The sequence below is a fragment of the Nomascus leucogenys genome, chromosome 6, assembly GCF_006542625.1.
Source record: "Nomascus leucogenys isolate Asia chromosome 6, Asia_NLE_v1, whole genome shotgun sequence".
NCBI classification, from domain to species: Eukaryota; Metazoa; Chordata; class Mammalia; order Primates; family Hylobatidae; genus Nomascus; species Nomascus leucogenys.
In genome coordinates, this window is record NC_044386.1 from 93,574,395 (window position 1) to 93,589,813 (window position 15,419).

Sequence of the window (15,419 nt, forward strand, 5' to 3'; positions counted from 1 at the left end):
CATGCACAATGGAAGGCTGCAGGGCGGCCCGTCATAGAATCAGAGCTCAAAGGAGGCACTGTGGTTTGAGTAGGTTGCTCTGTGCGCCCCTCTGCCCTAGGCCATTGTGATCAGTGGTTACCTTGGGCACCTGGGGACACTCTGCCCTCTGCCAGACCTGGACTCCAAGGTGGGCCCAGGACAGCGTGCTGCCGAGCAGGTGTGCAGCTGTGTGGCCAGCCGTGGCACAGGCAGCCAGAGGGTAGTAGAGGGCAGCGTAATAGAACAGTCCCAGTATCTTCCAGGACCCTGGAAGGTGAAACAAGCAGAGAGACTCATGCTGGAGAGGCAGACATGGGGCCTGCAGTGAGCCCACCCAGGCTTCTCTCCTGTCTCCAGCTTCCAAGCCCTTCAGCATGTTCAGTGGGCAAGAACTCTAGGTTCGAATCCAGGCTCTGACTAGTCTCAACTCTGTGATCTTGGGCAAGTTACCTCTTGGAGCCTCAGTTTTCCCATCTGTAAAATGGAAATAATCACAGTATATTAGCAAGAGCAAAATGAGAAGGTGTATATATAATGCTTAGCATGGTGCCTGAGCAAATACTCAATTTAAGATACTACTTCCCTAGCTCTCAGTTCCTCCACTGCAAAATGGGGCTAATATGCATACTTTGTGGCATTGTTGTAAAGACTGGATGGTCTAAAGAGGTCATGTCTCAGGATAGCAGCCCATCTCATTGACAGCTGTTCCTGTTACCCTCATCTCCTTGAGCTAAGCTTAAAACTCCAAGACCCCACCCCATCCACATCCCATCACACCAACCCCAGGGCCTGGGGGTCAGTGGGTACCTTGGCTGGGTGCTGAGGCAAGAGCCAGGAAGGGCAATGGGTCCTCATCGGGGAGCAGCAAACACAGGGAGCTGAAGAGGACCATGAAGACAGCAGCAGGCACTGCCTGGGGCCTGTCCCCAGCCAAGAAATCCACAGGGCTAGCACAGAGGCAAGGACAGGGCAGGAGGGAGTTGCTCAGCCCCTGCACCCCAATCACCTCCCAGCTGTATTCCATAAATCAAGGAGGTGGAGTCAGTCCCACTTTCAAGATGGGAGAATAAGGCCCCTTCATTCATTCATTCCATAGATATTTGTGGAGTACCTCTTATCTACCAAACTCTGGGCCCTGTGCCAAAGGGACTTGGGACACACATACAGTGGGAAGAAGCCCTAAGACTGCTCCCTCCGCCCACCCTGGAAGCTCCAGGAAGCAGCCACCTCCACACTAATTGGTCTGTCTGGGCTGGCAAACCTTCAGAGAACTCAGCGAGTCACAACATCCTTGTACAACGGCCGCCGCCCTGGGCTGGGTGTGGACCCAGGGCAGAGGGCAGACAGCAGGCATAGCTGTCCCAGGCATCACCCCTATGGGCTCAGGGCAAGCCACTCAGACTCTCAGCTTCTGCACTGCAGCTTGCATTCATGCTCTGAGAGGTTCATTCTCCCTCAAACACTGCCCCAGCCAGGGCAAGCTCTTTCTGGGGCCAACCGGAGACCCCAGGCTGGTTCCCCACAAAACCAGCACAGCAAGACCTGCCTCGGTGCATAGTCTGGGTCTGGGATGCGAAGCTGTCTACACCAGGGAGCCACCCATCACCTGCCCCAACCCTCTGGTCTCTCGCGCACTAGCTTGCCCAGCCCCATCTCCTCAGGATCATGCCTGTCCAGGCTCTGGGGTCACAGGGCTGAAGGAGATAGCAGAAGAAGGCTCCAGCTATCGGGGCTAGATGTCAGTCCCCAAAAATCTGCCTTCAAGCATTAGGGTCCAGGTGATACCCTCAGGGAAGATGAGGGTCAAGATGGCATTGGGATGGTCACGTCAATCCACATATGGAGGGCTGCCTGAGAAGGTACACTCTGAAGCTGGGTCCTGTCAGGCTTGTTTCCCTAGGGTCTGGGTTGGAGTCCTTTCTGCCAGGTGGGCTTGAGCAAGTCCCTCCCACTTCCTCTGGGGGTCCTGATTAAACCTGGAGACCTGGGTGGGGGTGAGGAAAGCCCCAGGCTGAGGGCAATAGGGATGTCATTGAAGCCAGAGCTGCCTTTTAGGTACCTAACAAATCACCCACCCTCCCAGAGTGACCCTGTCAGCTGGGTTCCCTGAGTGGGGGTGCCCAGGCCATGGCACCAACCTGGGCAGGCCGGGCCTGCCACGCACACAGTCAGGCCAGAGCTGGCGGCGCCTCACCAGCACGGCCAGGAGCAGCAGCACAAGGATCTGAAAGGAGAGTGCAGACGAGGGCTTGGGGCGCCCAGGCCTCCCCTGAGGGTCTGAGTTTGAGGGCTTGGACTCAGGCCCCAGGATATCCCCTACCTGCCCAGTGCACACTCATGTGGCATCTTGGGGACTGGTCAAGGGGTGACAGACATCTGGGAGTTTGGACTTGCATACTGGTTTGGGCCTCCAAGCTAGGAGAACTCCCAGATAGCTCCCCCCACCCAGGATCTCCCAGGGCCCCCCTTCACCAGCCCCAGCGGGGAACACAGGTCCCACTGCCCAGGCTGGCAGCAACTTGCAAGCCAGGTTCAACTTGGGTTGGACTCACTGACAGCGAGGCCAGGCAGGCGTGGTACAGGCCAGGTGGTACGCTGGTGTGGCAGGAGGGCACTTCCCTGCAGAGCAAATGAAGGCTGGCTCAGGCCTACGTCAGGCCCCCCTGGGTGTGCAGACGGGTCTGGGATTCAAGACTGTTCACACTGAGGCTTTACCCACTACCTCCCTCAACCCTCTGATCCCTCCTACACAAGCCTTCCCAGTCCCACCTTCTCAGGGTCATTCTGGGGCCCTCGTGTCCCTGTGATGTGCCGGCCCCATGCCAAGCTCTGGGGTTATAAGACTAAAGGAGATGGGAGGCTCCCAGGAGAAGCAGAGTGGACCGGCTTGGCCTGATCACTTTTTTTTTTTTTTTTTTTTTTCTGAGACAGGGTCTTGCTCTGTCACCTAGGCTGGAGTGCAGTGGCTCAATCTCGGCCCACTGCAGCCTCCTGGGCTCAAATGATCCTCTCACCTCAGCCTCCTGAGTAGCTGGGACCACAGGTGTGCAACACCACACCTGGCATTTTTTTTTCTGTATTTTTAGTAGAGACAGGGCCTCACCATGTCGCCCAGGCTGGTCTTGGATTCCTGAGCTCAAGCAATCCTCACGCCTCAGCCTCCCAAAGTGCTGGGATTACAGGTGTGAGCACTTATTCTTGCTCACCCAGATGCTTCCTGTCCTTCAAGGCCTCCCCTCTCCAGGAAGCCCCTCAGACTGCTCCTGGTCTCACAGACCTCTTCTCAGAACTGCGGTTGAGCACACTACCTGGGTCAAGCAGTCAAGGGTTTGGCCCTATGATTCGCCCTCTACTCACTGCCATCTGAGATTGGTCTGTGACTAAAATGATCTCCCCTGGTCCCTCTCTCTTCCTGCTTCCCTCTCATTGAGAGCCTCCATGGACAGCCATGCAGGTTGCCCACTGCACAAAGATGCTCAGCCAAGGGAACGAACAGGCCACCCTGCTCACCAAACCCAGCACCTGCCCTGGGTTTGCACCTGGGTGAATGCACCTAACTGGAGATCTCTTTCTCTAATTCCACAGAGGCTCCCTATGGCCTGGCAATGGTCCTGCAGTCACCCTGGCTGAGCACAGAGGTAGACCCACAGTGGAGATAGGGGTCACTGAGGACAATGAAACCCTCCGCTTCCCCAGAGGAATCATGTGGCGGAGAAAGGGAGTGAGGCAGGAGTCCTGAGCTCAGGGCTGGCCCTGGCCCTGGGAATGTAGGCAGGACTGGGTCCCTGGGGAGCAGGAGAGCTCCGAGTTTTCCCAGCTTGGGCCTGGGAGAGCCAGAGGGAGGATGGCAGCATGGGTGAGGCCAGTGGGGTCTGGTGGGCGAGGGCCTGAGATGGAGCCTGGACTGCCGCCAGTCCCTGCCTGCCCAGAGGGCTCAGCCGCCCACCAAAATACCCTCCACTGTATGAATAGAGGCATCAAGGCTGCATTATCCAGGGGAGCACAGAGCCCTGGGACCCTCTGCTGGGTCAGCTTGGTCTATCCTGCTCGCTTTCTCTCAGGAAATCCCAGCGGGCGAGCAGTGGGAAAGAAACCAGTCACTTGGTGGAGAGGCAGAGTAAGTCAGCTCTGGGCAGCTTCTTGGCCAGGAGACCAGCCTCTTCCCAAAGTAGAACTGGGCTCATGAGTAGCTGCCACGCAGGGAGCAGGTTCCCACCGTTGGTGCTCCAGTCTCAGGCTCCCCACCTCCAGCTCCAAGGCCTCTCACTCCAGCGTGTAGGGCAGCCCTCCCTCTCAGCCTGCATCTCCCCGCATGACTAGGTCCTGCTCCACCTGTAAACCTGGGCCCGGCAGGGACTTGGAAAACTGTCCCTGGAGTAGTTTGACCATTTTCCTATGGACCTTATCCCAAACCAGCCCCACCCCCAGAAATGCCCTCCAGGGCCCTGTCTCGGGGAGCCTCTGGCCCTTTCTGTATCACCTGAGGTCCCCATCTGACCTCTCAGCTCAGTGTGAGGGATCAGATAGGGATCTCAGGTGGCACGGAAATGAGCAAATGTTTGGCTAGTGGCTTGTGGCCCCATGTTTTGTGCCATGGGACAGGCAGGATGGCACAGACATAAAGACCGTGGAGAGGGTGGTGAGCTTGATCCTGGGACAGGCACAGCAGGTGCTGAAGGATGCGGAGGAAGGAGAACTTTGGGCAAAAGGAGGTAGTATCTGATTGGAGTTTTAAAAATGGTTAGTGGCCGGGAGCAGTGGCTCATGCCTGTAATCCCAGCACTTTGGGAGACTGAGGCAGGCAGATCAACCAAGGTCAAGAGTTTGAGACCAGGCTGGCCAACATGATGAAACCCTGTTTCTGCTAAAAATACAAAAAAATTAGCTGGGCGCGGTGGCCTGCACCTGTAATCCCAGCTACTCGGGAGGCTGAGGCAGGAGAATCACTTGAACTGGGGAAGCGGAGGTTGCAGTGAGCCAAGATTGCGCCACTGCACTCCAACCCGGGCAACAAGAGCGAGACTCCACCTCAAAAAATAAATAAAAGACGGTTAGCATCTCTTTAGGCAAAGAAGGGGAGAGGCAGCTCCAGGTGGAGGGAAGTGCATGAGGAAGCAGAGGGGCAGGCAACAGGCAGCGTGGTTGGGGCTGGGCAGGCCTTCCAGTTTGATTGCAGCCCAGAGGTCAGGTGAGATGAGGTCACAGCAAGCATGGGAGGCCCCGGGAAGCCACTGAGGGTGTTTGAGCCATTGAATGTTCTGGATTTTAGGAAATTTCTGTGGCTGACTCCACTGCCATCAGTGTTCATCCACCCCAACTCCAGCCTGAGAGTGCTGGGGCACTGGGCACTCCGGAGTTCTTCAAAGCTCTGAAGCAACATGTCCCCAGGGTGTCTGACTCACACAGACAAAGGTGAACCCAAGTTCATTTCTTTGGGATTCCCCTGAGCTCCCAATTTTCTGCTCCCACTTTGGGGGCAGGGGGATGGCAGGCAGCTCAATTGGTTTGGCTAAGTAGATTCAAACAAATCTCTTTGTTCTTATGGGTGTCATGCCCTGCAGTGGGAGAAAGGAGCTGAATCTTCTAGATGTCACCCACATGAGGGACTGGACTCCCCATCACCCAGTGCCTGACATACACACAACTTTATTCTGGGACCACAGCTACATTTACAGGCACCTGGCCTCCAGCCAGTGCCCAGGCCCTGAGGCTCCCAAGGACACAGCTTCAGATTAGAGCCTTCACCTAGGTCAGAAACCATCCTCATGGGTTCCTGGGCCTGTCCTCATTCTGGTCCCTTGCAGCCCACACATACACAGCAGGATATGTGGAGCCCACAGGCTCTCGGTCAGTCAGGCAAGATCAGCGGGGAGCATGCCCTTGCTGACTGCAGGCTATTTTCCAGGTGGTCAGAACCCTGAGTCCTCCAAACAACAGCTCCTTCCCCGAGGCCTGGGTGGAGCCTCTGTCCCTGCCGGATGACCCAAGCCCAGCCAGGCCGCAGCCCCAGCCCCTGGGGAGGCACGCAAGGATTTTTCCTTCTCAAGTTTCAGGTTTTGATGGAGAACAGATGTGCACACATCTGGCTCGGCAATCCCCAGCCTCACCTTTCTACTTCTCCAAACCACCAGACAGAGCAGGGAGATAGGGGATGGGGCCAGGCCTGGGAACAACAGGGGAGAACTGGCTCTGGGTCCTACACAGGCAAGGCATCCTGGCAGGAGGTGGGGGACACAGAAGGGGCCCAGCTCCTCCACCAGGGTGCCCAGACTAAACCCTGGTAGAATGGACCCAGGCAAAGCAGCTGTGGCTGGGTTCTCAGGCCACCCTGGGGTGGGCTGCCTTCCTGCTCCCACCCTCACCTGGGCTGGCCTGAGCACTCCTGCTAAAGGGAATAGGCTCTCCTCATCCTCTGAGACCATCCAAAGACAACAAGGGTGCTTGTTTACTCAGTGACTCCTCCCCAGGCTTTCTCCCTTTGGTTCTCTGCCTTCCCCGAATCCCCCAGCCTGCCCAGAGAACCTGACACTTGGAAACACCACACCCAAATGCTCACCACAGAGACCAATAACCCCTTGAAGGGAGGTCTGCTTGCCTCAACTGCTCTCAGCAGCTTCCCCATCCTGGCTATGGGCCAGAATCACCCAGGGAGCCATCCCTGCAGATCTGAATCATCTGTATTTTTAACACATCACACAGGTCTTTTGAGGTGACCAGCCTTAGGTATCTTAACAGCAGGGTGAGGGGTGTTGTTCTCATGTAACAGAGGCAGAGACTGAATGAACCCCAAAGGCTGTGACTTGCCCAAGGTCACACAGCAAATGAGTGGCAGAGCCAGATCTAGCAGCCCCTGCCCAGGAGCTGCTCCCTGGCCAATTGCAACCTCTGCCATCACCCCATTCTGATGGCCGACAGAGTGAGGTGGGGGGGGTTCTACACTTACCCCTCTGGCTGGAGCTCCTCACCCCCCTGGGGCTCATCGATGTACCAGCTGCCGTAGGAGTAGTCCTCTGTGGCCCCGGGGGAGGTCTGGTTCCCTGCTGGCTGGGACGACATTCTCTGGCCCTTCTCCTTTGACCCCAGGCGAGAGAAAAAAAAGCCACTACAGATGTGAAAAGAAGCTTAAAAGAGAGAGAGAAAAAAAAGAAAGACGGAAAACCCAAACAAAGAAACATTTCTTTTTAATTCTGAAGGTTACTTTCTTACTTTTAGCTCTCTGGGAAAAGCCCGTCAGGGACTGAGGGCCTGAGCAAGCTGGCACGGGAGGAGGACAGGGCCTCTCGTGTCCCCTCCTCCCTTCCCGCCCATCGCACCGGTCCTCCAGAGATAGCTGTCCCCTTGGGGCCCCGGGGCTCCCGCTGGCTCATCTGTCTGACCAACCACCAGCAGGCATTTGTTCAAAAGACCATTTTCAAAGGCTTGTCCAGTCTGAGCTGCCTAAAGAGACGCCCCTTCCTTCCCCCTTCCCAAGCCCACCTAGACAGACCCACAAACACACCAGAAGGGAGGCCCAGGGAGGAGGGAGTTGCAGAGATGAAAGGGTAGGCAGCCCACAGCCAGCTCCGCACTGCCTGCCTGGGCCCTCCCAGCTGGGCTCCCTGGAGCCCCTCCCCCAGCCTCAGCCTGCCCCTTTCTGGCCCCTTTGGGCCTCGGAGATGGAAACACACCACAATCCTTGACAAAGCCCCCCTCCTGGGGGAGGAGGCCCCAGCACCATTGGCGGCCTGAGCCCTGCAAGGGTGTGGCCAGGAGCCACCCCCACCCCCGCACCTGACTTCACACACATACCTGCCTTCAGCGCCTGCCCCAGAGCTCCCACGCCTCTGCCCGCCACATCTGCAGTGCCCCACACAGACAGGAGACCAGCATTACAGCAACAACCGAGTGAGACCGACCGCTGGGGCTGGGCTGGGCCGGAGGCAGGGAAGGGGAATCTGTCCGTTTCTTCTCCTAGGGTTTCCATGAAGGAGGCAACATGTGTCTCATTGGTAAACCCTTTTTGTTCCTACAAGTCGATTTCACAAGAGATAACTCACCCCCACAAGGCGGAAATTAGCTCTTTAAACACAAACCAGACCCACGGGTAGGCAAGAGGAGCCCCGCCTGCCTCCTGCTCCTCCTGGAGTGAGGTTGAGGGTGAGCAAGGCAAGGTCTGGGCCAGGGCGGAGGGCTCCTGCCCATTCTCCCTCCCCAGGAGCAGGACCCCTGCCCTGGCCTGGAGGGAGGGGCGAGAGGCAGAAGAAGGTAGAAAGCAATTCTCAGGCCACTGTCCCTGGTGGAGGTTTAGGCCCCTGAAACTGTGAGGGTCCTTCCAATACCCTACAAGGGGCTTTGGCTTTGACCCTATCAGCTAAGACAGTCATTCAACAGCTTTTTTAAAAAGACATTATTCATTTAGTCTTTTAACTTAAATTTATTGAACACCCACTATGTGCCAGCACTGTTCTGAGCCCTGAGGCAGGAGAGATGACAGTTCAGGGGGGACACAGCCAGATAACTAAATCCCCTCCAAAGTCTGAGGGTTACAAAGGGAAGCACAGGTTGAGCTGGTCTATACCATGGGAAACCAAATTTAGTCCAAGAGTATTTGGGGATGGGGGGAGATTCCTGAAGAAAATAACCTTTCCGTGGTGATCTGAAGGGCAGGGGAAAGTCTGCTGAGTAGAGGGTGGCAGGCTTAGGATGAGGATGGGGGTGGGGGGAAGTGTGTTCCCCGCAGAGGAAACAGCAGGGGTGAAGTCTCATAGTAGACAGGGCTTGAAATCCTCGAGGCTCTCATTCAAATTCCCAAGCCCACAGGGCAGGATTAGGGGCTGAGCACCCTGCTAGCTTGAGTTCCTCCCCCTTCTTCCCAAATGGCCCTTCTCGCAGGAAGAGGGCTCTGTTGCTCTCCACCATCCCACAGAGATATCAGCGTCTGCTGACTCAGAGCTGAACCCAAGCTTTATTTAATGTAATGCAGGAGCCCACACTGGCCCTTCTGATCCCAGGGATGCAGGAAACTTGCCTTCCAGGCGCGGGTGTGAGCTTCCGGAGGGCGGGACTCTATCCCTCTCGCCCCTCCTCCTGCCTTCCCCTGATGCTCAGCGCCTGGCCCTTGGGTAAGAGGGACTTTAGAAATTGAGCTTGGCAAAGCCATTGCTTGTTCTGGCAGCCAGTATTCATTTGTGGGCCTGTCCTATACAGGCGGCTGCTGTGCCCTGAGGTTCACCAGCTGGGCTTCCCAGAGCCCCCGTGCCCACACCACAGCCCAGCAAGCCCTTCCCTGCTCAGGGGTCTCAGACTGTTACCTTAGGGAGCAACTAACTCCCATCTGATTTTAAATTCATCCCCAACCATTGGAGTCCAGTTCCAGACAAGGAGCCCACTCCCTCTACAAGGCAGCGGTGTCAGGGGTTAGACATCCTTGCCTATCAGAAACCATGCCCTTTGGCCAGGTGTGGTGGCTTACACTTGTAATCCCAGCACTTTGGGAGGCCGAGGCGGGTGGATCACCTGAGGTCAGGAGTTGGAGACCCAGCCTGGCCAACAAGGCGAAATCCCATCTCTACTAAAAGTACAAACAATTAGTCAGACGTGGTGGTGCACACCTGTAATCCTAGCTACTAGGGAGGCTGAGGCAGGAGAATCGCTTGAACCCGGGGGGCAGAGGTTGCGGTGAGCCGAGATCGTGCCACTGCACTCCAGCCTGGACAAAAGAGGCAAACTCCGTCTCAGAAAAGAAGAAAGAAAAGAAAGAAAGAAAGAAAGAAGAAACAAGAAAGAAAGAGAAAGAAAGAAAGAAAGAAAGAAAGAAAGAAAGAAAGAAGAAAGAAGGAAGGAAGGAAGGAAGGAAAGAAAGAAAGAGAAAGAAAGAAAGGAAAGAAGAAAGAAAGAAAGAAAGAAAGAAAGAAAGAAAGAAAGAAAGAAAGAAAAGAAACCATCCTCTTCCTTTTTTTTTTTTTTTTTTTTTTGAGACAGAGTTTCGTTCTTGTCACCCAGGCTGGAGTGCAATGGCGCGACCTCGGCTCACCGCAACCTCTGCCTCCCAGGTTCAAGCGATTCTCCTGCCTCAGCCTCCCAAGTAGCTGGGATTACAGGCATGTGCCATCACGCCCGGCTAATTTTGTATTTTTTAGTAGAGACGGGGTTTCTCCATGTTGGTCAGGCTGGTCTCGAACTCCCAACCTCAGGTGATCCGCCCGCCTCGGCCTCCCAAAGTGCTGGGATTACAGGTGTGAGCCACTGCGCCCAGCCCAACCTCTTCCTTGGAGGAAGCCTAACTCTGCCTTCCCCAGGCTGGTTTGGCAGCGAGCAAGATGAGTCAAGCCCTGCACCAAATGGAACCTGATGTGTGGTAGGGCTTAGGGGAGACAACACCAGAGGGGAAGTGAAGTGGGGAAAGAGAAGAGAGACAGACGGGAGTTGGCTGTTTGAGACAAGGTGGTCAGGGAAGGCCTCACTGAGAAGGTGGTATGTAGCTGATACCTGAGGGGAGAGAGGGAGGTACCAGTTGGGCACTGTGTTCATCTGTTTTGCATTGCTGTAAAGGAAAACCTGACTCTGGGTAACTTATAAGGAAAGGGGGTTTATGTGGCTCACAGTTCTGTAGGCTGTGCAGGAAGCAGCACGGCACCAGCGTCGGCTTCTGGGGAGGGCCTCAGGAAACCCACAATCGTGATGGAAGGTGAAGGGGGGTCAGGCAGGACACTTGGCGAGAAAGGGAGCAGGAGAGATGCCAGGTGCTTACAAATAGCCAGCTCTCATATGAACTGATAGAGCGAGAACTCACTCATTACCACGGGGAGGGCACCAAGCCATTCAGGAGGGATACCCCGCAATGACCCAAACACCACACACCAGGCCCCACTTCCAACACTGGGGGTCACATTTCAACATGAGATTTGGATGGGACACATATCCAAACCATATCAGGCACTGAGGAAAGGCAATCAGGTTGCCTGAAGGAGCCTCCATCTGCCCAGGGGTTGCAGCCAGGCTGGCAGAAAGGGACCCCAGCCGAGCCCAGGCACAGTCCCTTCCCCACCCCCCACGGAGAGCCCAGTGCCAACAATACCACCTCCCTCCTCATGGGGAGACACAGAGGCCACCAAGGGAGGCCCTAAGCAGAGGGGAGGAAATGGTGAGCTTTGTCCTTTTCCCCTGGTGTGGGCCTAGCAAGCAGAGGGCAGCCTTGTGCCTGGCACTTTGGCCAGGGCACAGCTGGAAGGTCCAGAGGTAAGGGCCAGGTTTCTGCATGGCAGTGGAGAATGCCTGGTTGGGGAGGCCACCTAGCTGGATTTGAACCCTGGGACTGGCTATGTGGCCTTGAGTGAGTCTTTTCCCCTCTATGGGTCTTACTGGCCTCTCTCAAATCTGGCCTGGAGATTCTCCAGTTGTGAACTCTCCCCGCAAGGCCTCCCTCCCTGCACACCAGTAACCAGTTGTAACAAGAAGGTCACAGAGAGTGGTTGTGACTTCCTAGGTGCCCCCATTGCCTCCCACCTGCCCCCTTCTGGCCCCCAGCTGCCCTGCCCAGTGGTGTGGGCAGGGTGGGCAGGCTGGGTTGAAGATCCATGGATAGCAGGTGGCCGTGTGGCTCAAGCTGCAAGGTGAGCCCACTTCTTGAGCCCAGGGTAACTCCTCAGCTTGGGGCTAGAATCACTTAGAGCTCCCATCTGCAAAATGGGAGGCTTGGCTCTGAGCTGTTAAGAAAGATGCTACCTGGGCAGACAGCAGGAGGCAAGAAGTGTTAGGAAGAGAAGGATGGTAATGATGTGCCCCTGAAGAATTTCTTCAAAGGCCTGGGCAGCAGAGTCAAGGGACTGCCCTCTGGAGCTGGCTTTAAAGGGGCACTGATACCCAGGAAGGTCCAGCCCTGCCCTCAGGAGAGGACGGGCTGGAGAGCAAAAGTGCTCAAAAGACAGAACTGCCAAAGGCTGAGGAGCGGGGAGGGAAAGGAGGAGATGGCTTGGGCAGTCTTGCAGGCTCCCTGGAGGAGGGGGCCTGGGAGCAGGGCCCTGAAGCCTCGGAAGATCTGGAATGGTAGCAAGAATGAATTCACACGTGTCTCAGGAGTGCCAAGAAGGGAAGTCTGAGAGACAAGGAGAGAGCAGCGTAGAGGTCAGGGCAGGGCTGCCTTGCTGTGGCCAGCATGAACCCACGTGGGCACTGAGATGAGGCTGATGCCAGTATCCAAGGAGCAGCTCAAGCCAGCAGGACTCCCAACTGGGCACAGATTGGCGGTGGCTAAGCCCTGCTCCCTATGGGAGGAGGTCCTAAAAAGCTTCTGGACTCTGAGCCAATGAAGGCCATCTGCCATTTGGGCTTGGCACAGAGCTGCTATGCCCCTCGGGTTGGAGCTAGCCCGTGAAGGCCTTGGGACAGGGCTTCCTTCCTCTCATGTTTTTGTTCAAGTTGATTAAACCTGAGGAATTTTTGCATCCAGGAACAGAGGCCCACGTGCATTTCTGCAGGAGCCTGTGATTATCAAATCCTCAAAGGGCAAAGTGCTAAGCTTAGAAGAAGCTAACAGCAGGCTAGAAGGAATGGGGAAGGCCAGCAGCATCCCCAGAACCTCAGAAACATCCCCTCAAGGACTCCCAGATCTCCCAGAGAACCTCCAGAATCTCAGCAACATTTCTGAGTTTCAGTAATGCCATAAGAACCCCTGCAACCTCAGTATTGCCCCCAAGAACCCCCAGACCTTCAGGAACACATCAGAACCACTACAACACCTCAGGGCACTCAAACTCTGGCAAATCAACCACAGATTGGAAGAAGATGTTCAAAAGCCTGTGAGCATTTGCAGAAAGGCCGGAGACCCCCGTTGCTCTCCACCCTCCCATCTCAGCCCTTGACTCTGAGTCCAGCAGCAAACCCAATAGTTTACAACACTCAAACCTCAGGAACACCCCCAACTTCCATAGCACAGACGAGAACACCCAAGAGAGGCGTTCCAGGAGTGGGGGGATGGCCACTGTGCCCACCTGTGCAGCCCAGTCCCCTTGAGAGTCCATGAATAAGCAGCCAAGAGAGTCAACCTCATGTGGGCCCGTGAGCTTGGGGTGTGCCCTCAGCGGCGCAGCACACTCACACACACATCCAACTGCCCTTCGCACACACACGTGCTTAATTCTGGCAGCAGACCAAGTCTCACTCCACACAGCGGGCTGGAAGGCAGTGTCATTGGCTGCCGTGCTCACGGCAGGAAGAGTATGGGTGACTTTCCACCTCCTGTCTCTCTACCTCCTACCTCCCCTGCCATGTGGCAGGGTCAGAAGCACCATCTGATGTGCACTTCCTGCAATTCTCATGCCCCCCTCACCAACAGCATCATCATAACATAAAGGATTTAGACCAGGCTGCTCTGGTATGAGGGTGGACACTGGTGAGGAGGAGGAGGGTAGCCGGCTCTTCCAGGGGAGCAGCATGTTCTTTCCCTCCCAGAGGGCTAGGCTAGTACTGACCTGGAGGAGGGAAGGCCGATTTCAGCTCAGAACAAAGGTAGCGTTCTAGAGAAGTGAGGCCCCCATCAAGGGAGGCAATCAAGAAGAGGCTGTTAACATCAAGATGCAACAGAGGGCTTCCTGCCTTCAGAGGACTAGACACAAGGCCATGAAGATTCCCCAGCTATAAGAGCCCCACATTCTCCGTTCCCAGCACGTTCCTCCCTGGGGTGGTCACCATGGTGTGGCCTTGAGATGTAGGCTTTGTGCTGCCCTCCTTCCTCACTGAGGACGTTGACTGCTGGGCAGATCCCCTGACTTTTCTCTCCTTGTTCCCTTGCTGACCACAGGACAGGGCTTTCCACCAACCTCTTGCCCACAGGCAGTCAGATCCAACTTAGACAGGACTCTGCGAATGTCTCCTGCCTTTTGGAGCTCCTGCTAGCCCCCCAGTGTCCCCAGAGGGCAGCCCTCCCCAGGTCTCCAAACTTATTCATCAGAATTGCTCCAGCCCATCACTCTGCTCACTTCCTGCCCCTAGGCTCTGACTCCTGCTCACTTACCACCCCTCACCCCATGTGCCTTCTCGCTGTTCCCCGACCTGTTCCAATCCCACCTGGCCTCCCAGACTTGGCTCCAGCCTACCTCCAACCAAGCGCTCTCCTGACCTCTCTCTTCCTTGTCTCTTTCCTTTCCTTTATTGATCACTCCTGGAAACTTGTCCCTCCAGCAAGCAGGGTGCTCCCAACACGGGGCCTTCTCCTCTGAGCCCAGCACCAGCTGGGCTGGGATCCTAGAGGGGTGGCTGGTTGTGTGGTCTCGGCAGTTGGCCCTAAGCAATGTCCCCAGCACCTGCGTTAAAAGGTGTTTCATCTGCTCCTCCCGGAAGGCAGCTCCCCACTTCCCTAGTCTGGCTCTGCCCCTCCTCCTGCCCTCACAGACCTCCCGCCCTTGATTCCGGGATCAGAGGAACCTACCCCACCCCCATCTCCAGCTCAGGCGCAGAGCAGGGGCTGGGGCCCCACACAACACACAGGGTGGCTTGTCTCCAGCGGTAGAGCCTCTCCACACCCCCAAACCATTTGCTTGAAACTTGATCTCCTTGGCCCTCAGAGTCACCTCAGTGGAGAAGCCTGCACAGGGTTTTGATGGCTGAGTTTCCCCAGATGTGGCCTTAGAGAAGCTGAGGAACCCCCTACTTACCTCCATTTGTCCCCATCCATCACTCCCAGGGGCCACTGCCTGATGAATTGCCAGAGAGGAACCACCAGCTCGGCTTTTAATAACAGGATCTGCATCCTGCTGCTGCCCAGCTGGGCTGAGGGCCCTGACCACTGCTAAGGGGAGTCATCACGGGGCTTCAGGGCTGGAATTCCAGGTATGATCTATTCCCGGGGGAAGTGAAAAAGGCCCCCCCTTGGAGCTTTCTCTGCTATTTCTCACTCCTCACGGGCAGGCTGGGGTTCTGGAGTCCTGCTCTTCACCCCAAGTACAAGCCTGCAACCTACAACGCTGCAGGACAGTCGGCTGCATCCCCCCTCACCTGAGCACAGGCTCTCCCTGCCCCTCCCTCCCCTTCCTAGAGGGGGCATCCTGCAGGGATGCAAACAAGACTGGGGAAGGAAATGGTGCTCAGAGGGTGCTCCAACTAGGTGCTGTGGCAAGCAGGGCTGGGAGGGAGTAGATAAAGCCCAGGCCAAGAAGTGGGGCCCTAAATTCTCAGGCGAAGGGCCCTGGCGAGGCAGTCTCTTCTTCCTTGAAGGAGAAAGGGAGTGCCATCTATAAAAAGGTGGGACCACAGGCTTTTGCAAGTGAGATTGGCTTCCAATGATAGTAAAAGACCCTGGAAGAGAGGGGGACGATGCCAGAGCCAGGCCTGCCCAGGGGAGGCAGGGAGAGAGGGAGAGAGAGAGCAGCTCAAGCCGAGACAGGGAAGCAGCCAGCCAGCTTGGATCTGATCACAATCTTGTC

General features: G+C 56.1%; 1 protein-coding gene across 8 annotated transcripts in view; it reads right to left on the minus strand.

Annotated features, from left to right (window-relative positions):
- STRA6 (stimulated by retinoic acid 6) overlaps positions 1-14,999 on the minus strand; it is a 30,709-nt gene extending 15,710 nt beyond the window's left edge. The window contains exons 1-7 of one of the 8 annotated variants that reach the window (XM_030814738.1): positions 14,652-14,999; positions 6,965-7,092; positions 2,574-2,640; positions 2,160-2,245; positions 829-968; positions 472-495; positions 122-288 (exon numbers count right to left, since the gene is read on the minus strand). In XM_030814738.1, coding sequence (XP_030670598.1) covers positions 122-288; positions 472-495; positions 829-968; positions 2,160-2,245; positions 2,574-2,640; positions 6,965-7,092; positions 14,652-14,657 — 618 coding nt within the window. In that variant the 5' untranslated portion in view covers positions 14,658-14,999. Of the gene's footprint in view, positions 1-121; positions 289-471; positions 496-828; positions 969-2,159; positions 2,246-2,573; positions 2,685-6,964; positions 7,093-7,227; positions 7,666-7,809; positions 8,023-12,989; positions 13,348-14,093; positions 14,313-14,651 lie in introns of those variants that run through there. The other 7 variants (XM_030814742.1, XM_030814743.1, XM_030814737.1 and 4 more) reach the window with 7 other exon arrangements.
- Between the last annotated feature and the right edge of the window lie 420 nt (positions 15,000-15,419).